The sequence below is a fragment of the Erpetoichthys calabaricus genome, chromosome 12 (assembly GCF_900747795.2).
Source record: "Erpetoichthys calabaricus chromosome 12, fErpCal1.3, whole genome shotgun sequence".
Taxonomy (NCBI): Eukaryota; Metazoa; Chordata; class Cladistia; order Polypteriformes; family Polypteridae; genus Erpetoichthys; species Erpetoichthys calabaricus.
The window spans coordinates 145,901,390-145,926,263 of NC_041405.2; the positions used below are offsets into that span (position 1 = coordinate 145,901,390).

At 39.4% G+C, this 24,874-nt stretch overlaps 1 protein-coding gene across 1 annotated transcript in view; it reads right to left on the reverse strand.

Annotated features, from left to right (window-relative positions):
• The window catches only part of ubxn6 (UBX domain protein 6), a 41,635-nt gene that overhangs the window by 15,336 nt on the left and 1,425 nt on the right, over nt 1-24,874 (reverse strand). The window contains exons 2-5 of the mRNA XM_028816499.2: nt 7,450-7,607; nt 2,883-2,947; nt 2,483-2,614; nt 2,216-2,313 (exon numbers count right to left, since the gene is read on the reverse strand). Coding sequence (XP_028672332.1) covers nt 2,216-2,313; nt 2,483-2,614; nt 2,883-2,947; nt 7,450-7,607 — 453 coding nt within the window. The remainder of the gene's footprint in view (nt 1-2,215; nt 2,314-2,482; nt 2,615-2,882; nt 2,948-7,449; nt 7,608-24,874) is intronic.

Here is a 24,874-nt window from a genome sequence, read left to right on the forward strand (position 1 = left end):
GGGTAACAAGCAAAATGGATAACTGCTGGTTTCTTTTTCATTTGCATCTTATTGATAATAAAGAGCAATTAAAAACCAAGAATGCAGCTGTTTAAGACTTAAATAAGCAATAAGGGTTCAAAATCTTAATGAGGGAGATAACTAAAATGAAGCAGAAGTGTTTCTTGAGCAATAAGTGCTTCTTATTAAGCAATTGGGTTGGAGCAAAAACCTGCAGCCACTGCGGCCCTCCAGGAATGACTTTGCCCACCCCTGGTGTGGAAGATAAAAACATCAACTTACAATATACCGAAGAATATCTACAACTGTTAACACCCTTCGGTCTTCCTCCGCACAAATTACTGTAGAAAGAAGGACGTATCCAAGAAAGGTAGTCTAGTACATCTTCAGGGGTAACATTAGACACCCAAGGAGATCTTGATATGCCACTCGTATTAAAACGTTTACAGTTTCCCATTAGAATAGCTTTTGCTATGACAATTAACAAATCAAAGGAACAAACATTCGAAAAAGTCGGTTTATTTATTAGAGAGAAAGAAACGAAATTCAGTCACGGGCAGTTATATGTCGCACTGTCACGATGAAAGTCCAAACACGAAATCAAAATTCAATGCGATATTGACGAAATGTTAATTCAAAAAATTGTTTTTACTGAACTTTTACAGTAAAAGGGTAAGTTTAAAAAGTATTTCCTGAAGAAGGGGCCTGAGTTGCATTGAAAGCTTGCATATTGTAATCTTTTTAGTTAGCCAATAAAAGGTGTCATTTTGCTTGGCTTTTCTCTAACGCAACATGAAACATAATTTACTTTCAATTTATTACGTTTTACTTTTTTTTTTTTTACTGTGGTTAATTACTCGCTGTAATGTAAAATAGTTAGGTCTATTATGTATATGTAACTATTTAATCCGACCTAACAGTAGTGTTTGAGATTTTTCAGGTTCGGGTGTTACACAAGTACACATTAATCCTGGTGTCTGAGAGTGGCAAATGAGGTATGTTAATTAGCACAGGCAAGTTAGAATTTCACTGGCCTCTGCACAGATGACACTTAATAACCCTATAAAGCTCCATTTGACGTTATACCTTATAAGTTAAGTTATATGGTGGTAAATCCACAAATGTCATATACCATATATACTCATATATAATTCAGGTCTTAAAACCCAAAAAATCGATCATAAAATCAGATCCTGACTTAAACGCCCGTTCAAACATGTGACACTATTATTTTTTTTTTACATCTTCTCACCTCCTCCAATCTCTCATCAGTTTCTCAGACACATTGAATTTTGTTGCAGCAGCGCTACCAATTTCTTTCGCTACTTCAACGACGTTTAATTTCAAACCAGCTTATTTTCTTCTTCTTTGAACGCTCCTTCGTAGAAAAGGGATGCTCTTACGTTAAAGGTGTATGAGGGTGTGAGATACAAAAAACACAAAACAGTGCAAATGCTGCTTCGGAATAGTTTGGGTATTACCGTGTGGTCATGTGGGCACAATACATAGAAAAAAAAGGCTGTGTGGCCCGTCGTTACTCTCTCAGGTGGGTGTTAGAATATCGTAATCTCTTGGACCAATAGTGTGAGTTTTCTGCATTCAATTTATATGACTGACATTATAAAATACCAGAAATTATATGATAAAATCAAGTCCCGACTTATCCGTGGGTATACACGGTAATTGCATATGGACTATAAAATTGCAGGGGTCCATAAGAACCCTAAATACAAAGAGAACTGTTCATTTATGTTAGGTAGAATGCCCAGAGGGGGCTGGGCGCTCTCATGGTCTGGAACTCCAGCAGATTTTATTTTTTCTCCAGCCGTCTGGAGTTTTTTTGTTTTTTCTGTCCTCCCTGGCCATCGGACCTTACTCTTATTCTATGTTAATTAGTGTTGTCTTATTTTAATTCTTACTTTGTCTTTTTTCTCTTTTCTTCATCATGTAAAGCACTTTGAGCTACATTATTTGTATGAAAATGTGCTATAGAAATAAATGCTGTTGTTGTTGTTGTATCAGGATTTGAGATAATTGGGGAGTTATTTTTTTTTTTAATATGTTACCCATTTCTTCTGTGTTCTAAAAAAAGTCTCCTAATAGACGCTGCTTGAGGACTCATAGTATTCACTTTAGCAACATTTTCCTCATCTTCCTGACATGAGATAAAGACACGGCCTTGTTTAATGTACCAACCCCAGCCAGTCACACTCACTTGCCTATGACTTCAATGGCTGCACTGACTTTCTCTCTGTCCTTGTTGAACGTATGGACCATCATGATAGAGGCTTCCAGTGGGTCATCTGCAAATTTCTGCATAGAAGAATCAAATATTAGTCAAACCTTGCGGGACTGTCTCAAAAATGACCAAACATGTTATTTCCAAAATTAAGATTCATTTATAAGACAAGGTTCTCCGTATATGAAACTGATGAAGACACCAAAGGCACAACACAGATGCGTTTAGGACTGAATACCGTACCATGAGTATTGCTTCCTTGATATGACTTTCTCTTTCATTTTTTTTCAGTGTAGCTCCCGTAAGTGGACAGATGAAGTAAACACCAGACACGGAGAATAATGTGGCATCTTCCTTAAGATCTGTTTTGGAGTCCTACAAATACATTTTAGGAAAGGCTGAAGTGTCACAAACAATATTTTTGTAGGGTTCAGTGAACATTCAGGAAAAATACATCTGTTCAGTAGCAATGTCACCAAGTATGTGACTGAGTAAGTCACAAGTCTACTGTTTGGTCAGTGCTGTACCAAATAAATAAATCTGATATAAAAAATATCAATAGTAACGGACTGAAAATACAAATTGCCTTAAAATGAGTGTTTGGAGTGGTGAGTACATGCCCACCTTGTATCTGTAGACTTACATCTTTATGCACAGAGGTAGTGGACGCTGCTGCAGCTTCAGCTTCAGCCATCAACTCCTTCTTTACTAAAAGACAGAAAAAGAATAACTTGTATAAACAAATTTACAAATCTGTAAACTAGATATACAGTAATCCCTCCTCCATCGCGGGGGTTGCGTTCCAGAGCCACCCGCGAAATAAGAAAATCCGCGAAGTAGAAACCATATGTTTATATGGTTATTTTTATATTGTCATGCTTGGGTCACAGATTTGCGCAGAAACACAGGAGGTTGTAGAGAGACAGGAACGTTATTCAAACACTGCAAACAAACATTTGTCTCTTTTTCAAAAGTTTAAACTGTGCTCCATGACAAGATAGAGATGACAGTTCCGTCTCACAATTAAAAGAATGCAAACATATCTTCCTCTTCAAAGGAGTGCGCCTCAGGAGCAGATCATGTCAGAGAGATAGAGAAAAGCAAACAAATCAATAGGGCTGTTTGTCTTTTAAGTATGCGAAGCACTGCGGCATAAAGCTGTTGAAGGCGGCAGCTCACACCCCCTCCGTCAGGAGCAGAGAGAGAGAGAGATAAAAACAAACAACCAAAAATCAATACGTGCCCTTTGTGCTTTTAAGTATGCGAAGCACCGTGCAGCATGTCGCTTAAAGGAAGCAGCAGCACAGAAGGGAGCAAAGTGAAGATAATCTTTCAGCATTTTTTGACGAGCGTCCCTATCGTCTAGGTGTGCGAACAGCCCCCCTGCTCACACCCCCTACGTCAGGATCAGAGAAAGTCAGCGCAAGAGAGAGAGAGAGAAAAATACGTTAGGTAGCTTCTCAGCCATCCGCCAATAGCGTCCCTTGTATGAAATCAACTGGGCAAACCAACTGAGGAAGCATGTACCAGAAATTAAAAGACCCATTGTCCGCAGAAATCCGCAAACCAGCAAAAAATCCGCGATATATATTTAAATATGCTTACATATAAAATCCGCGATGGAGTGAAGCCGCGAAAGGCGAAGCGCGATATAGCGAGGGATTACTGTATAATTATTTTTTATTAGTGTTGTGGAAAGTAGGAGTAACAACTGCTGCAACAAAAAGTGTAAGGAGGTGATGAATCACAGATGAGATGGAAGGCCGTGGTTGAGTATACAAAATAATCAAACAACATTTCCTTTACTTGGAGGCATGATGACAGGAAACTTGCACAGCGAATACGCAAGGTCAGGCGGGACTCAATTTGGCATCCAGAGACTCCTCTCTATCTCCGTGACACTCTGGAAAATTTCCTTACAGGATTTTTTTTTTTTTTAAGAAAAAGTTGGAGGGGTTTACTTATCAGATAATCGTGGGTTCACAGTAATCTTAATCCAGGGGTAGCACTCAACCGGCCATTACTGCTTAATATGCAATCTATTACAATAACATGCACTGCACTTTCACCATTCTGTCTTATAAGATACAGTATACAGTGGGTATACAAAAGAATCCCCCCCTTCAAAATATTCCCCTTTTTGTTTTTGCTTTACAGCCTTAAATAAAAACACACAAATGAGTATTTTTTCCGGCTTTACTTACTCAATGCAATCTACAACATCCAAGTGAAAGATACCACAGCTACAGTTAAGAGAATTTAAAAAAATAAAAAACAAGAAATACTGAGATTAATAAAGGACCCCCCCCCAAACTCAATCAGGTGTAAGTGCCCACCATTTCCATTGTAGGCCATGATTACTGGTTTCCTCCCACCTGTGATCAAGTGTAATCAGTGTGATTAGTGAAGCTGTTCCTGGAGCATTCATTCCCTTGCTTGGTAGTGCAACTGACTATGGGTGGCAAGCCACTTTCAAAAGATCTCAGGGATAGAGTTGTGGACAGACATAAGGCAGGAGATGGATACAAAAAAATCTCAAAGGCTTCATCAAACCCAAGGAGCTCAGTAAAGTCCATAATAAAGAAGTGGCAAGTGTTACTGCTAGGACACTCTCTGGATCTGGCCGTCCCTCCAAACTGGATGGAACAGCAAGGAGGAAACTGGTACGAGAGGCTACCAAGAGGCTAATGGCCACTTTGAAGGAGTTACAGGATTTTATGGCAAAGAATGGTCATTAATGGTGTGCATGTGACAACAATTTCGCAAGCGCTCCACAATACAATTGTGGCTTGTTCGGGAGGGTCTCAAAAAAAAGGCACTTCTCAAGAAAGACCACATTAAGGCTCGTTTGAGCTTTGCCAGAATGCACCTTGAAGATTCTGATGTCAAGTGGAAAAAGGTCTTATGAGACTAAAATCAAACTATCTGACCTCAATACAAAATGGTACACCTGGCGGAAATCCAATGCAGCTCACAATCCACAACACACCATACCTACAGTAAAGCATGGAGGTGGCAGCATCCTGTTGTGGGGGTGTTTCTCTGTCGCAGAGTGTTTAAAATTATGACGGGAATTAGTACAGTGGATCGAGACGGTGACTTTAAAATTAGTTCATTAAGAACACGTGGACACAGTTGGAAACTTGTTAAGGGTAAATTTCGCACAAACATTAGGAAGTTTTTCTTTACACAAAGAACGACAGACACTTGGAATAAGCTACCAAGTAGTGTGGTAGACAGTAAGACACTGGGGACTTTCAAAACTCGACTTGATGTTTTTTGGAAGAAATAAGTGGATAGGACTGGGGGGCTTTGTTGGGCTGAATGGCCTGTTCTCATCTAGAGTGTTCTAATGTAATGTTCTAACTACAAAAATGGGCATTGTACTATTTCTGTGTGATAGAGTCAGCATAACATTGGATCTTCTTTTCCTTGTTTGGAATGGCATGATTTACCTAAGTGGGGGCCTGCACATGGAGAAAGAGTATAAAGCCTTGGAACATTGCGCGGCACACCTTTGAAGCTGACAGACGGATGGAAGATAATTTCATCCGATTCTAAAAATCCTTCCAATGCAGAGACGAAAATGGCAGACTCTACACAAGGTCCTGTCATGGCTTCCCGTTTGTTATGCCGCGTAAACCGTCATTAAAGACAGCTAAGTTATTTTCTCTTATGTGATTTCTTACCGCTGTATCACTAAGGGAGGGATATTGCCTATTTATAATATATCTATTTAGGTTCAGGTTACTTAAGATGCCACAATTGCAAAGTGAACGTATTTCCAGGGAGCTAGCGCCTCCTATAGGAAAACATATACAGAAGCTCATTAAATAAATAAATAGATAAAATATATATATAGACATACACACTATAGTCTGAACATGCACCATAATGATTGAAAAGGAAGAAAATGAAAAAGAAAGAAAAAATTCTGACTTGACAGTCCCAGTCCCAGTGAGGCACCATGCAGGCGTATTGCTGTTGGTGTAAAGGAGCCCCAGTCGTGTTTCCTGACACATTTCTGTTGAATGATTCGTTGTCTCGAGGTCCTCAATGTTGGTGTGTCAGACAGAGGATGTACAGCATTGTTCATAATGACACTCAGTTTATTTTAATTCTTTCCTTTGATAGTAACTCTAAGGGGTCCAGAAAGTGACCAATAACTGAGCCTGTCCTTTTCATTTACTTGTAATTTTAATAATTATTATTTGAATTATACTGAGGTTGCTGACCACAAATATAATATTATTGATTATTTACCGGTGGTCCCTTCCCTCTAATAGCACTCCCACAAGGTTAAAAACGACAAATTTCACGCCCAACCAAGCATGTGGGGTTCTGTTTTTGATTATTTTAAGGTCTATGATGTTATCTGTAATCTTTTACAAGGACCAAGCCCTCTATGGACCACTAGCATAGGGTGTAAAATGACAAATTTCTATTACAATTGAGAATATTTAAACTTTAAACTGGCCTCGCAGTAAGGAGACCTGGGTTCACTTCCCGGGTCCTCCTTGCGTGGAGTCTGCATGTTCTTCCCGTGTCAGCGTGGGTTTCCTCCCACAGTCAATGTGGTTAGGTGCATTGGCGATTCTAAATTGTCCCTAGTGTGTGCTTGATGGGGTGTGCCCTGCGGTGGGCTGGCACCCTGCCCAGGGTTTGTTCCTGCCTTGTGCTGGCTGGGATTGGCTCCAGCAGACCCCTGTGACCCTGTGTTAGGATACAGTGGGTTGGACAATGACTGACTGACTAACATTTAAATTGAAGCGCACATTTTAATATTTCAAATATTTATTTGACACATCTATTCTTGTTTATTACATACGTCTACCTCATGAAGTCAAGCAAAATGACCCTTTTTATTGGCTAACTAAAAAGATTACAATATCCAAGCTTTTCAGGCAACTCAGGCCCCTTCTTCGGGCGAGATTGAAAGCTTGCATATTGTAATCTTTCTAGTTAGCCAATAAAAGGTGTCATTTTGCTTGACTTCTCACTACAGTCATAATGGCTAACATGATACAACACCCTAGTACTGCCTCATGAAGTAAATTTATTAAATTTCTGATGAACACCTTGAATTAGAGTAGATAATACTAATACAGACATCCCTGAAATAAAAAAAAAAATCTCTGCCACTCGCTCAGTTCTTACGTCTCCACAGCTTCAGTCTTCCAAACATCCCAATATTCTCCTCACACACTCACCTTGATTGCGAATTGCATCTTGAGATGACAGCGGCCGTGGTTTTTGTTGCTGCTGGATTCTTGCTAGGGCTGCAGCACCAGCCATCTGAGATCCTTCACTGGGGACATATCTTGGCTTTGCAGGGGCAGCTGGCTCGTTGGCAGGTTCTTTTGAGCTACTGTATGATGATACAATATCAGAGATGTTAACAGTTTTAAATGGGCCTGAAAAATTAGTTTAGAGGTTCATCACTTGTACCTAAAGGTTATTACAGGGTGAGCCAAAAAGAAATACCACATTTCAAATGTTTATTCTACAAAAATGGTACAAGATAAAATAAATTTCATTACGACACAAGAAAGGATACAAAATAGATTTTTTTTCATTGTGTTTTAAAAATGATGTCTTCAAGGCGGCGGCCATTATTAGCGATACACTCTTTGAGGCGATTTCTGAACGTTCCCATGGCTCATTTGGCCATTTCAAGGGGAATAGCGGTGATTTCTTGGTGAATAACGTCCTTGAGGGCTTCAAGGTTTTGAGATCGGTGTGTGTATACCTTCGACTTGAGATGGCCCCACATGCCAAAATCGCACGGAGCAAGATCAGGCGAATATGACGGCCACCTGACATCGCCGTGCAGGGAGATCAGCTTCCTGGCAAAACTTGCATGGATCTCTGTGGCGTATGAGCTGTTGCTCCATCCTGTTGAAACCATGAATCAACTACAGTAATCCCTCGCTATATCGCGCTTCGCGGCTTCACTCCATCGCGGATTTTATATGTAAGCATATTTAAATATATATCGTGGATTTTTTGCTGGTTCGCAGATTTCTGCGGACAATGGGTCTTTTAATTTCTGGTTCATGCTTCCTCAGTTGGTTTGCCCAGTTGATTTCATACAAGGGACGCTGTTGGCAGATGGCTGAGAAGCTACCCAACTTACTTTTCTCTCTCTCTTGCGCTGACTTTCTCTGATCCTGACGTAGGGGGATTGAGCAGGGGGGCTGTTTGCACACCTAGACGATACGGACGCTCGTCTAAAAATGCTGAAAGATTATCTTCACGTTGCTACCTTCTGTGCAGCTGCTTCCTGAAGCGACATGCTGCACGGTGCTTCGCATACTTAAAAGCTCGAAGGGCACGTATTGATTTTTGATTGAAAAACAAACTCTGTCTCTCTCTCTTTGTCTGCTCCTGACGGAGGGGGTGTGAGCTGCCGCCTTCAACAGCTTTGTGCCGCGGTGCTTCGCATACTTAAAAGCCAAACAGCCGTATTGATTTGTTTGCTTTCCTCTGTCTTTCTGACAGCCTGTGCTCCTGACGCACACTCCTTTGAAGAGGAAGATATGTTTGCATTCTTTTAATTGTGAGACAGAACTGTCATCTCTGTCTTGTCATGGAGCACAGTTTAAACTTTTGAAAAAGAGACAAATGTTTGTTTGCAGTGTTTGAATAACGTTCCTGTCTCTCTACAACCTCCTGTGTTTCTGCGCAAATCTGTGACCCAAGCATGACAATATAAAAATAACCATATAAACATATGGTTTCTACTTCGCGGATTTTCTTATTTCGCTGGTGGCTCTGGAACGCAACCCCTGCGATGGAGGAGGGATTACTGTACATCCATTCTTCCAGTTGGGGCATCTAAAAGTTCTCTAGCATTTCAATGAGTATTCTGAAGTGACGGTGACCGTTGACCCCCTCCTCAAATAAGTAAGGGCCTACAATGCCAAATTTTGCAACGGCACACCAAACTGTAACACGCTCACTGTGTAGGGGTCTCTGATGAAGTTCACGAGGGTTGGTTTCAGCCCAATAATGAAAGGTTTGCTTATCGACGCAACCATTCAAATGGAAATGTGCCTCATCATTGCACAGGATGATGGCATCTCAATGGACGGTTTGCAGAATGTTTGCACACAACTGTCTACGACTCTCCCAGTCTCTATCAATGAGTTCCTGCACTACCATCATTTTGTACGGATGGAAATTAAGGTCCTCAAAGACGTGTTGGAAATGCTTAAGGTAGAAGCTCGCTGAACATCTAGGAGACTGCAAAATTGATGCCCTTACAGCTTGGATATTTTCAGCTCTTCATTCAGTCTGAGGATAGCCTGGAGATTTTCTGCTCAATGTTGTACCCTTCTAAATTGGCCCTAGTGTGTGCTTGGTGGGTGGGTGTGTTTGTTTGTGTCCTGCGGTGGGTTGGCACCCTGCCCAGGATTGGTTCTTGCCTTGTGCCCTGTGTTGGCTGGGATTGGCTCCAGCAGACCCCCGTGACCCTGTGTTTGGATTCAGCAGGTTGGAAAATGGATGGATGGATGTTGTACCCGTCTGTCTAAATTTAGCCACCCACTGAAGAATTGTTTTCCAATTTGGGATGTCACCGTCGGGAGGAATGCTGAAGTGCATTCGGATGGCGTGTTGCGTACTGATGATGGAGTCGTTGTTTTTAAAGAACGCTTCAACAGTGAAAGCACAGTGCACACCGGACCAAAACAACAAGGGATCGCCAATCAAAGGACCCCCCACCCCGACCCTCTCGGCTGCCTCTACCTTGCGCAATGACTTCATTTACTTCATTATGGCTCACCCTGTAGATAGTTCATTCCATGACTCAAAAAGCCTAAACTGTTACTGCAATTTCTACAAGTCCTCTTTCCTATCATACTCTGTGAGATTCAAACCAAAACAAAAAAGACACAATTCAGTATAATCTGTCAAGGTGTAAGGTAACTGGCATTATCATGCAGTGCCAGGACTGTGTACATAATTTATATGCCACTTCAAATACTATATATTCTTAAGCATTTAAGGTACTAATGAAACAGTAAAAGTAGATACACAAATATATTGCCATATTTATTCACCTATAAGACTATTTCCACTTGCTCTGGTCCGTGCAATTATTTCTGCTGAGTGGTTGGCCGACGTTTTTATCCAAGGCATCATACAAGTGAAGTATACATTATGACTGTTTGTATGCACTTTTTTTTTATTGGGGCTGCCACGCCAATATATATTGAATATGTGGCTGAAAAACATTGTGTTTCTTGTTAATTAGTACGCTGTATTTACTAATGTCGCTAGAGTCGGAGCAGTAAGCTATATGTAGTATTATAACGTTCTGCCATAATGAGAATATCATGGGCCGCCACTTGGTTTTCAAGTTACGGACACGCACATATAGAAGCATGTCATGAGCACGAGGCGGCTATGCAGTGTCCGCAACAGACGTGGCCATCCACCGTGCATAAGATACCGTATTGACATTGGCGGGCGAAGGGGCCACCCATTCTTTCTCTGCCCAGCGCCGCCACGACCCTAGAGCCGCCCCTGGCAGGCTACACTACTGGCTGGGCTGCTGAGACTGGCCACTGGGCAGAACTGACCATCACGAGTAGTAATAGCCCGCATATTTTCACATTTTTTTTGCTCTAGTTTTATGTAATTTTGTGCTAGTATTGTAACGATCAGTTAGTGCAGACTACAGCTGAAGATCTAAAGTGGACGCGAGAAGTTGGCGAGTTGTTTATTAATATATTTTTGTGATTTTGAGTTTGTATAATTAGTGTAGGTCAGGTGGCTTTTTGCATATCGGCTTATTTTACAATATAAACTTTGAAGTAAACTTAGTAAAGTAAAATTTGATTTTTGGAGGATTTGTTTTCCAACTTGAATTACTGAGCAATGAATTCAGTGAGCGTTTTCGTGATTTCAGTTCACACGAACAGGACTTTGCGCTGTTTATGTCACCATACTCTTACAACATTGAGAATGCACCTGAGAATATCCAAATGGAATTGATTGAACTGCAGTCAGATTCTATTCTGAAGGCAAAATACAACGAAGTTGGTGTGCCAGGCTTGTATGCTTACCTGCCACCCTCGTATGTGCAGATCCGTAAGTTGGCATCGAGAGTACTGTCAATGTTCGGAAGCACTTACCTTTGTGAGCAATTGTTTTCGTTAATGAAAGCTACCAAAAACCCCACATTGCTCAAGACTTACCGTCGAGCACCTTTCATCCCTCATAAAAGTTGCAGCTGCACAAGATTTCAAGCCTGATATTGACAAACTGGTTACTAACAAGAGATGCCAAGTGTCGGGACAAAAGAAATATATCTCACACTGTAAGACTCCTATATAAGCAATGAATATAATATAATGGATATAATAATATAAGGACCTAGCTAAGAGGCTAAGACTCTAATTGTACGCTGTTGTATGGAGATTGTATGGAAATAAATTGCTTTTCTTTAAACTTTAAGTGTTACATTTTTTTAAAGTTTTCAGTATAGGAAAGAAAGCTACAGTAACTTTGTATAATAGTATTTGTTACAGTGCAGCCCGCTGACACACGTATTGCAGTTGAAGCGGCCCACCAATGGTAGTGAGTTTGACATGCCTGATCTAGACAGTTTCTTTGCGCACGTTTCTTATATTTTTTTTTACTGCTTGTGCATGAAAGGGAAGAATGTCCATGCCTGATCTGAATGATCGATGAACCCCTTGTGTTATTATAGGCTGCCACAGTACAAGGCTTAATGACTTCCACATTTCCCCAGAAACCCACATTTATACTTGCTGCATTGTGAACAGCACTTAGAGGGCTAACATCTTTTTTATTCTTCTACTCAATTGCAGTCATTTCAACCTTTTCTGCCACAAAGCAGCCTGCACCACGATGAAGCTTCACAGGACCAAATTCACCAGGCCTATTATGGCAGATCAGTTGTACAGTGCTGTGTGTACATCTCAATCCATGTCAACATCTGATGGCCCCACTCATGAATATTGTGGAGTTTCCTTAAAGTGGCAAAACACACAGAAAAATACAAGTTGTTTTGCAGCATAACATTGCCCTGAATCTGACTAAGAGTTTACTGTAAAAACAGAAGAATTCCAAAACTCATAAACAAGTTCATTTAGGGCCCTATGATTTCCGCAATGTGGAAAACACAGACGGAATCACAGAATTAACACATAAAAACGGATTTTAGATTTAAAAACGGAAATGTGCGGAATTTAGAGAGTGGAGGGGTGACTGATACAAAACTTTCCGATAAATTGAACCACGGGTGTCGAACTCCAGTCCTGGAGGGCCGCAGTGGCTGCAGGTTTTCATTTTAACCATCTTCTTCATTAGTGACCAGTTTTTGCTAATTAACTTCTTTTGCCTTAATTTTAATTAACTTGACGCAGGCCCCTTTATTGTTTTTCTTTAATTAGCAGCCAAACGATAATGAGACACAAAACATGGCGCCACATGAGCAGCTCACCTGTGCCCATCACACAATATCTGAAAATAAAGAAAGGTGATGGTCTCGGTAAGGTTAATCTCTCAGGTCACTAAAACATTTTGATGGTCTTCTTCGGTAAAAAACAGAAAATCAACAGTTTTGGAAAATTCTGCTGTGGTAGAACGAGAGCAGCAACAAGCTGTGGAATTAAATAACGGGTTTAATTAACAGCAAGAATCGGCTTCTCTTTAAGAAACTGGTTGGAGTTTAGCTGGTCACCTGTCGGCTCGTTTCACGTCTCATTTCTGTTTGGCTGTCATTTAATGAAGAAAGAATCCATTCAGAGCACTGAATCCTTAAAAACAGAGTTATTAAAATGAAAGGAAAAAGAATTTAATTAGTAGTACAAACTGGTCACTGATTAGGAAAAGGGTTACAAGGAAACCCAGCAGGCACAGCGGCCCCCCAGGCCTGGAGTTCGACACCCCTGAATTAAACAATTGAATAATGTGTAGTAGTGCTGGGCGGTATACCGGTTCATACCGAAAACCGTTTAAAATTTTTTTTATGATATGGATTTTTCTTATACCGCAACACCGGTTTAAATTGCCTAAACGACGTTCGGAACGTGGCGCAGCGGGAAACTGTTCAAGTGGGGACATTTTTCACTGCTACACCGCTAAACACAGATTTGTTGCACTAGGGCTCTTTTTCACTGCTACACCACCAAATAGTGGGCGGTAGCATAGGTATGCCGCGCGGTGAAAATGGACAGAGAGCTGAAAAAAATTAGTCACGTCTGTCGCCTGGAGATGCTTTAGTTTTAAAAGGTCAGATGTGTAAATACTGTTTCTATACTACTGGATAATACTGCAAGCCAAGTTGTACTTTTATTTGTTTTCAATACAGTGTAATGTACCTGGGTACTGTGTAATATTGTGACGACATGTTGACTTTATTCTCGTACTTTGTCATTAAAGTAGAACATCGTAAACTAAACTTCATCGTAAAATGAATATTTAATTTACTAGATTTTCTCAAACCCCGTCATAAGTTATATAGCACATTAAATGCTTTGTGTTAAGTGTTCCCCGAGCTTCTTAAACTGACTTCCTCTGCACTAAGAGGAGGCACCGGCACCGGCAGTGATCGCCGCACAGAATCCATTCACATGATATTCATGCTCTCTGAACATTTAGAATGCCAAGATAAATACTTGATATAAATAAATACTTGATATAAATTCTAAATTTTCAGAGAGCAGGAATATCTGGGACAACTGGGTCGGGGAACACAACACAAAGCATTTAATGTGCTACATTAACTTATGACGGGGTTTGAGAAAATCTAGTAAATTAAACAATGATTTTAGGATGAAGTTTAGTTTACGACATTCTACTTTAATTCTAAAGTAAACTATGAGAATAGAGTGGAAATGTCGACTTTAATCTCGACATAAACGGCGAGAATAAAGTGGAAATGTCGACTTTATTCTCGACGTATAGTTTGTTTTTTTCTTCCCTGTGTCCGTATTTTTTTTTCTTCACCATGGCCCTAATACGATTCCGTAGGGCTATACCACAAATACAATTATAAATGCAAGTTGCAGTTGTATTATTTATGTATATAGCTTAGCTTCAAGCAAGGTCCATATTAATGCAGTTTGCCTAAATGATAGTTCAGTTGGTAAAGATGTCATAATAATAATAATAATATATTTTATTTATATAGCGCCTTTCCCATGCTCAAGGCACTTGCAGAATATAAGTGTATACAGTATATAGCATTGTACAAACCATATAAATAAATAAAGAAGATTAAGACAGTGAATTCTGTCATCACCAAGATTGCACTTGTTTTATTTTATTTTAATTTGGTGAATACTGTGTAATGCACCTGGGCTTTTGAAGCCTTGAAGTAATAGTGCAACTATCAGTAATAATACAATTATTTATTTTATTGTTATTATTTATTAGTTTAAATATTATGCAGTTTAATGATGGTAAAGTTGTTTAAAAATTCATTTTAACATGTCAGTGGACAGAGATTGTTAACATTAACAGAAAGTGTAGTTGTTTTACAAAAAATTATTTATTCCTTTTCTAAGACATGTTCAGTGCAATACAACTTTTGACAAGCACTTCTGGATATTTTCCTAAGTCTAAATACCTCTTTGGATGGTTGAAAATATGTTGTCAAAATTATAATGTAAGTTTTTGCAAAATTTGTTAAATAAAAAGGTTCTATATTTTGACTGCATCTGTCATGCAATGTGATTTCCTTCTCTTCATTAGTGCCACCCCCTTGAAAAGTATCACTTTATGGGGCAATGCAAACCTGTATTAACACTTGTGTTCATTAGTGCCACCCCCTTGAAAAGTATCACTTTATGGGGCAATGCAAACCTGTATTAATACTTGTGTGCACATTAAAATGTTTTTTTTGTACAATGTACAATGCTCTTGACAGTGGAATAGGTTATTCTTAGCCAGTAATTGCAGTGGAAAATGTGTTTAACATCCACTCATGCATGGGAAAAAAATACCGTCAAATACCGTGAAACCGGGATAATTTAGAAAAATACCGTGATATAGAATTTTGGTCATACTGCCCACCCCTAATGTGTAGTTGTTCAATTCTTGTAGAAATCCAGTCGTGCCTCTGCCTGTTTGTGTGCATGTTTCCTGCGTGTTTCCTCGTTAAAGGTACGCGAGTTAGCCAGCTGCGCAAGACAGAACTGTTGAAGTGAGCAGTATCAGATACCCTAACTACGTTTAAAGAAAAAAAATGAAACACGAGCTTAACTGCAAAATTGAGGGCACAACAATATCCCGGCGACTTTTACAAATCTGGACAACAACTTTTCTGCAAGTTTTGCCAGCATACCATATAGACTGAACACGAAAATATAATTTGGCGAGTCAGACATCCCGCTCAAAAAAATGATGAAGATACGTCCTTTCTTTATTAAGCATTGTAAACAAGGGGGCACGCTTCCAGAAAATGAGAGCAGTCTTCGTCAAACTCAACTTTTCACAACGCATGGATGACATTCTTTCGAAAAATTCTTGGCAATACAATTTATTTTGTAGTTGATGAAACCACCGAGACCACATAGTTCTCAAAATATTGATAGGTGATTAAACATTTGGCTGTATGGTAATTCTTTTATGTAAGCAGTTCTAACTGTACATGAAATTATATTTAACCGGTATTAAAACGTCACATAAAATCGGAAGGGAAATCGGTCTTTCCCTTTTTAAAAATTTTATTAGTGAACGGCACTGATTGTTAACGGGTTCCCTTTTAAAAATTAACAACGTTTTTGGATTTAATAAATGCTTTGCCTCGTGGTGACGAAGCACACAAAGTCCACATTTGACTCTTCCGTTATAAACTCGGCACCTACAAACCTGGGCAGAAGAGCAGGCTTCTCCTCAGATGCAACAAGCCCTTAAAAGCGAGTCTCTCTTTCTTCTTTTTCTATTTAATTCCCGGATTTAGCGTTTTGTAGATTGATTAATTACACAGCAAAAGCAAACTATTTTAAGATATGCAGTAGATAAAGCTACAGATGTAATGATGCACATTTTCAATCTGTAAACGTTTAGGGTTTAAGAATCATTTGAAATAATTTGCATAATTACAGGTACTGGAGGCCAGTATTTTTTGGCAGATGTTATCTTTATGGAGAGCTGCAACTTTTCCACCTTTTCGCAGGAAGCACTTCAGTCCCTTCACAACAACCAGCTGAATCTTAATGACATTTTAGCAGCATACAGCATCATGGATGATCTGGGTTCCTACCTGTTGAATGGAACTGCAAAATACGGTTCAGTTGTGCTAATGTGCTGTTTCGTTAAAAGGAATGTAAAGTGCCATTTCATTATTGCTTGTTTTGTTGTAGCTGTTGCTACTTACAGTAAAAAAAAAAAAAAAAGAGAAAAACCCAAAAATCTGAATCAAGGAAAAATAAAATGATAAAAACCGAAAATCAATCAAAAAATAAAATGGAATTTGTGAAAAAGTAAAACAGATTCCCTAAGGCCCTATTCATTCCTCAAAGCTGAAGTTCAGACCTTTTTATATGTACATACTGTATATATAGTTCTGTCCTGAGCACTTTTACACTGATCTCATTCTTTACCAGCTCTTTCAGTCTAGTCCAGTTATGCCCCCAGTCTCAAACACAGTAGACTAGTGTGGCCATACTCCTAACTTTCTTGTGCTTTGTTTGTTCTTTATGCATAGCTTTGTTCTTTAAGCCACAAGCTTTAAATCTGGCACACAGGTCCTTCTTACCTTAAATCATTTTTTTGACATACAGTATAACTGACAGTCTTGCCCTCCAGCTCGAGATCAATAGTGAATGTTTGTAACCCTACAGTTGACCCAAATCTCATAACAAATTGGGATCACCATTTGCATTTAGTCTAAAGACAATAATTTATTTTCCCACTTTAAATGTATGACGTACTTTGGAAATAATACCAACGCAAAGCTAGAAAAGACAGCTACAATTACAAATTGCGAGAAATTCATCTAATAAATGTAACCTTTTCTTTAGCCAAGCACTTCCCTCACTGCTTTCGTCATGGCTTTTAAGCTATACCAGTGATTCCCAAACTCAGTCCTGGGGACCCCTTGTGGCTGCAGGTTTTTATTCCAAGCAGCTTCTGTTTTTAATTGGACTTCTGGGCTAATTAAGTGAACTGTTATTTCCCAAGCTCTGTGTTTTGGTAACAATATAGAAATTAGAAAACTAAATTTCGTAAAAAAAATGAAAATTAAAATGTACCAAGCAGTTATATAGGAATAATGTATTTTTTTCTTTTTAACAATATTTTCATTCTACTTTTCCAGGTGTTCTGTTTAATTAAACCATTATTTACTAATTAGTGGGTCGACGCTGCAGTAGTTGCAGCCTTTCATGATTCAGTGTTGTTTGCCTGGGTGTCTGCTCTGCTTAATCGTCATTATTAGGACACAACAAAGGGAGCAAACTGCACAGAGAAAGGGCAAAATATAATGAAATCAACAAGAGAGAGTTAAGTATTTAAATTTAAAGCAAAAACAGGAATATTTATAATGTCTTATAAATATAAAAATCATGCTGCTCTGTTTTTCTGAATGTAGAATATGAGAAAAAACACCAGCTAATTAAATGAGATTAGTGTGATCAGGTGCTGTCATGGATTATGAATTTGGTTGGAACAAAAACCTGCAGCCACAGAGGGTCCCCAGGACTGAGTTTGAGAACCCCTGAGCCATACAGTCTCCGGTGTTATTTACTGCAACTTGGGGGGTCTTTGCTCTGAAAGGAAAAACTAAGAATACTCTCTACAAAGGAGTTTCCAATATAAACCGTAGCTATGTACTAAATATAAGTTTAAAAGTGATAATGTTTTGGTAATATACAGGGTGAGTCAAAATTATGTTAACATTTGAATGACAGAAACAGTTTATTCACTAAACATACTTCATATGTGCAAGATGATTTATAGAAGTGTCTCAACCTTTTCACCATCATGTCTGACACACAAAAACCAATGAGCAACAGTACCATTTAGAGCCCGGACACACATTTCGCGGGGAATAAATGATACCACAGTCTGTATTCTGTTCTTCAGGTCATTGCTATCACACACTGTCCTGCTATACACACGCTCCTTCACCATAACCCATAACCAGAAGTCACAGGGTGTCAAATTAGGGGAGTGTGGAGGCCATGGCAATGGTCCACCATGACCTATCTGGAAAGGTGTGCTCGAGATAAAAATAATCCATTAGTGTTAACATAATTTTGACTCACCCTGTATAATTACTTTTTACCTTTCCACTTTCTCACCCGGGCAATGCCAGTGAATCAGCTAATCTACTCCACTGCACTAGCCTAAGTTTTCCCTACAGTTTACTCTGGCCCAGCATTGCCACAAAACTGATCACCATAATACAGTAATGTATTCAGATTCCAATGCACTACAATGCCTCTTCTTTTCTTTCCACAAGATTTTAGAGTTATCCTGTGGTAACTTCTGCCCTTTAAATCAAAAGTGTATTTGTGAGGTCAGGTCCTAATGTAGGATGGGAAGACCTACAGTAATTCACAATCGACATTCAGAAACATGTTCTTTGTGTTTGAAGTCAGGGCTCTGTGAAAGGAACTTGAGTTCCTCCCCACCAAACTCATCAAGCCATGTCTTTATGTGCACAGAGCACAGTCATGCTGTAACAGGAAAGGGCTCGCCCAAATTCTTGCCACTAAGTTGGAAGTGCACAGTTGTCTAAAATGTCTTTGTATGCTGTAGCACGTCTAGCTCAAACTCTGCTATTATCCATCCTCCCTTAGCCAATAAAAGGTGTCATTTTGCTTGGCTTTTCTCTACAGTAGGCACCATACAGTCTAGAAGGTAGGGTACACCTGGCATTGGCCAAATGCCAATATGTCTCTCCAGAGAACACATTTCCACTGCTCCACAGTCCAATGCCTTAACACCACTCCAGCTGACTCTTGACATCACACAGCACATATTAATCTTAGGCTTGCATGCAGCTGCTCGGCCATGGAAACCTATTAATTTCATGAAGCTCCTGGCACACAGTTCTTTTGCTGATGTTGCTTCCAGAGGCAAGCTGGAATTCTGTTGTGCATGATGCAATAGAAGATATATGATTTTTACACATGGTGCACTTCTGCACTCACTGGCCCCACTTTGTGAGTTTGCATAATCTACCACTTCATCGCTGAGCTGTTGTTGTTCCTACACACTTTCACTTCACTGAAATTTCATGTACTGACTTCACACAAAGCTGGCATTCCATGATAATGCCACATTACAAGTCACTGAACTGTTCAGTATGACCCATTCTACTGCCACTGTTTGCTAATGGAGATAGTGTGGCTATGTGTTTGATTTTATGCACCTGTTAACAATTTGGAGGGGTGTCCACATAGTTTTGGCCATATGGCGTATGATTATGTTCTGACCCATGCCTGTTTGTCTGGCTTAGCACGGCTCCGTTTATTTCACTTTTTGTCCAGTTACTCCAGTAACACCCCCTGCTTCATTAAATCTTGCCTGCTTTTTACTTTCTCGTATGCAAAGTATAGGGAGAGTATTGTAATCATCCAAGGATCCGATGTCGACATTTTGATGAATTTCGATGTTTTAAGCCTCCCTGACTTTCTTGTATATGAAGTAAAGGGAAAGTATTGGAGTCTTCCAAAAATTCCATTTCAGGATTTTGATGAATGTCGACGTTTTAGACCTCCATGAGTCTGAAAATACCATTTTTGGAATTATGTCTGTGTGTGTGTATGTGTGTGTGTGTGTGTGTGTGTGTGTATAAACACAATAACGTGAGCACACTTTCACTTAGGTCAACCAAATTTTGCATACAAGTATTAGGAACAAAACATAGATTTCTATCAACTTTTGGGCTACTTCCGCTAACCAGAAGTGGTACTATACCTTTTGTCCGGGCAGCTGCACAATCCGATTTACAGTGATCCCTCGCTATATCGCGCTTCGCCTTTTGCGGCTTCACTCTATCGCGGATTTTATATGTAAGCATATTTAAATATATATCGCAGATTTTTTGCTGGTTCGCGGATTTCTGAGGACAATGGGTCTTTTAATTTCTGGTACATGCTTCCTCAGTTGGTTTGCCCAGTTGATTTCATACAAGGGACGCTATTTGCAGATGGCTGAGAAGCTACCCAACTTACTTTCTCTCTCTCTCTCTCTTGCGCTGACTTTCTCTGATCCTGACGTAGGGGGTGTGAGCAGGGGGGCTGTTCGCACACCTAGACGATACGGACGCTCGTCTAAAAATGCTGAAAGATTATCTTCATGTTGCTACCTTCTGTGTGCATCTGCTTCGTGAAGTGACATGCTGCACGGTGCTTCGCATACTTAAAAGCTCAAAGGACACGTATTGATTTTTGACTTTGTTTTTCCTCTGTCTCTCTCTCTCTGCTCCTGACAGAGGGGGTGTGAGCTGCCGCCTTCAACAGCTTTGTACCGGCGGTGCTTTGCATACTTAAAAGCCAAACAGCCCTATTGATTTGTTTGCTTTCCTCTCTGTTTCCTTTGAAGAGGAAGATATGTTTGCATTCTTTTAATTGTGAGACAGAACTGTCATCTCTGTCTTGTCATGGAGCACAGTTTAAACTTTTGAAAAAGAGACAAATGTTTGTTTGCAGTGTTTGAATAACATTCCTGTCTCTCTACAACCTCCTGTGTTTCTGAGCAAATCTGTGACCCAAGCATGACAATATAAAAATAACCATATAAACATATGGTTTCTACTTCGCGGATTTTCTTATTTCGCGGGTGGCTCTGGAACACAACCCCCGCAATGGAGGAGGGATTACTGTATTCAACTTTACTTTTATAATAATTGTTCAATATATTATTAATTTGATTTGATTTGTTGTTGATGGTTCTTTAATGTACATAAGATATACTCTCTCTATATATAAAATCCTAAGCCTAAAAGTGCAACGATTTTATGTGACTTTTTATGTCACTTTTTTTGTCACACTTTAAAATCTGGCTTATTTTAAAACCTACATATATATGTTTGGTATCATTCTTTTCAGAATTTATCAAACTTTAATGTGATGTTGTTAGATTTTCCGATTTTTATTCCGTTTTTAAATTATAAACTAAAATATCAAGTCATGGTTTTTAATATCAAGAAACTTGTGGTTTTTATTTTTGATTGAATAAAATTTCTTTCTGGGGAGTAAACTATTTAAAAAAAAGTAACTATTCATAATAACAATGTTTGTATTTAGGTGATTTAGTTAGCTGAAGGTTGAAGCCCCGGGGAGGTGGGGGGAGAGTTTTTGGGGGGTTTGTTGGGCACCAAAGGCGCCAGGGAGGCTTGCCCCCCTAGTAAAAAAAAAAAATATAATCATTGTCTTGCGGTTTACACCTCAAATATCCATCCCCATATCTGAGTATACGAGAAAATCGAGGGGGGGCCACTCCCAATTTTTCCTTCTGGGAGCTTTACTCATGGTGAAGTTCTGCTTGTGGTCCCATTGGTCACAGTTTCTTCACGTCACTTTAGCACTTTCCTGGTCTCTATGTGAGATTCATTTATAACGCTGGCGCAAATGTGCAAGCTTATTTATTTATTTATTTTTTTTACTAATTATATTCAGAACTTACAAATACAAATAGATGAGGAAAAAAAAACCACAGGGCGGCACGGTGGCACAGTGGTAGCACTGCTGCCTTGCACTAAGGAGACCTGGGTTCACTTCCCGGGTCCTCCCGGCGTGGAGTTTGCACGTTCTCCCTGTGTCTGCATGGGTTTCCTCCCACAGTCCAAAGACATACAGGTTAGGTGCATTGGCGACCCTAAATTGTCCCTGGTGTTTGTGTGTGCCCTGTGGTGGGCTGGCACCCTGCCCGGTGCTTGTTTCCTGCTTTGCGCCCTGTGTTTGCTGAGATTGGCTCCAGCAGACCCCCATGACCCTGTAGTTAGGATATAGCGGGTTGGATAATGGATGGATGGATGGGAAAAAAAACACAATGAACTCCTGGCCTTATTGATCATAGGTTCTTCACTCTGCTCTAGCACTTTCCTGATCTTTTGGAAAGGTTTAATTATATCCCTGGTTCAAACATGCAAACATTTGTATTAATTTTATGAAGAATGTATAAATACAAAATAAAAAGAAAAAAACCCAGAAAATATGCTCACTGAATAAAAATTTGTAGGAACACCTGTATACCTATTTATGCAAAGTCTAATAAGGCAATCATGTGGGAACATCGAAATGCATAAATTCATGCATATACAGATCAGGATGTTTGGGTAATATTAATAGCAAATACCAGAAAGAGGAAAAAATTACCCCTGTGGGGCTACAACAGCAGAGGACCTGTCAGCCAAGAACAAAATGATGAGGATGTAGCTGGCCCAGGCTCATCAAAACTGGACAGCAGAAGACTGAAAAAACAGCCTGATCTGATGAATCTTAATTTCAGCTGAGGCATACAGATGGCAGGGTCAGAATTTGGGGCCAACAGCATGAATCCATGCACCCAACCTAACTTGTATCAACAGTCCAGTTTGGTGTTGGTGATATAATGGTGTGGAGAATGTTCTCTTGGCACACTTTGGGCCAGTTAATACCAATCAGTCCTTGCCTGAAGGCTATGGCCCTTTTTTGATTTTTGTTACCATGTGGATCCCTTTGTGGCCAGAATTTACCCAAAGGCTACTTCTCGCATGATAGTAGACCATGTCACAAAGCAAATATATCTTCTCAAGCTGGTGTCACGAACCTGATAATGACTTCAATGTTCTTCAGTGGCCTTCCTAGTCACCGGATCTGAATCCAATAGAACACCTTTGGGATGTGAAAGAACAGGAGATTTGCAGCATGAATGTCAGCTGACAAATCTCTACAAATTGCATGATGCAATCAAGTCAACATGGACCAGAATCTCAAAGGAATGTTTCCAGCATCTTGAGGAATCTATGCAACAAAGGACTGAGGTTGTTGTAAGAGCAAAAGGAGGCCCTATGGAGTAAATAGTGTTCCTAAGAATTGTATCAGTGAGTATATACTGTATATTTTTACATATATATAAAAATTTCCTTCTTTTACTATTTTTCAAGTTTACACACTTTTTAAATGTAATATTTCAACTGTAACTCAAAACTACTAAGAGGAATATTACTAGAATTTTTTTCTTTCTAAACATGAAATATACCCAACACAGTAAATAGTGTTCCTAAGAATTGTATCAGTGAGTATATACTGTATATTTTTACATATATATATAAAAATTTCCTTCTTTTACTATTTTTCAAGTTTACACATTTTTTAAATGTAATATTTCAACTGTAACTCAAAACTACTAAGAGGAATATTACTAGAATTTTTTTCTTTCTAAACATGAAATATACCCAACACAACCAACAGATTTCATTTCAAGTCAAGTGGCTTTATTGTAATGCCATCCACACGTAGCACACATTGGACATGTCATAACATTCCCCAGGATTGCAGTGGAACATTAATAAATAAACAAAGGATAAGTGCAAGTCAAGTAAAGGACTATACTATACTACAATGGACAGATAAAGAAATAAATAATAGGTAAACAGAATGATAGCAATAAATTGAAAACAGTAATAAAAAAATAATAACAACAACAAGGACAACAGTAGTAACAGATGTACTGCATATAAATAAACTACTAGGAGCAGATCTGAGGGGCTGAGTCTGAGTCCGGGCAGCCAAGGGTAGAAGCTGGAAGCTGTTGCAGAACCTGGTAGAACTGATTTGGATGCTACAGAACCTTCTACCTGATGGAAGAGTTTCTCTTTTTATTTAAAGGCCTCTCTCCAAATTTCCTATTAACACAGAGCAATTTTATACATAAACGTCTATGTGTGTGTGTGTGTGTGTGTGTGTCTAGCCCAGAAGTGCGAGATTACAGCATGAAGCTCAAAGATCCGGCAAGGCAGCCCCAAGTTAACGAGTCGGAAGAAGAAACGAGTACGAGGCTACAGCATGAAGCTGAAAGAAAGCGACTCCGCCACCAAAGTGAAACTGCCAAGGAAAGACAAACGAGAGAGAAACTCGCTTAGCCACTGATAGACAAGGGAGGCGAACACATCCATAAAACAAAACTCGGCATTTCAATTTTTTTTCTGATGATTTCAATAGTTTCTAGGTGCTTTTCAAAGCATGGGCTTACACAGCTAGTAAAATATAAAAACCTTTTAAAAAAATGCCTAATAAATGTGACAATGGCTCCAATGTATTTCAACATAAAAAACACATAAATCCTCCTGCTTATGCATAACTTTTGAAAGTAAAATGTATTTTAAATGATCTGTCTTCAACTCAATCTGTAACTAGCAGCAGCACCAGCCTCTTCCCAGCTAAGTAATTTTAAGGCAGAAATATCTAACGTTAATAAATGGAGTTTCTTACAGTGCGCCAAGAAAGCCACCAAGAGAGTCAGAGACCAAACCCACCCAGCCCATGGACTGTTCAAACTTTTGCCCTCTGGCAAACACTACCAGACTCAGTCGGAGTTTCTTCCCACAGACCATCAGACTACTCAACTCAATCTAACAACAAACAACATGCTGACCTTCTGGGACTGTTCAATTCCTGAACACACACACACACACAGACTGTTTGAACACATATATTAGGA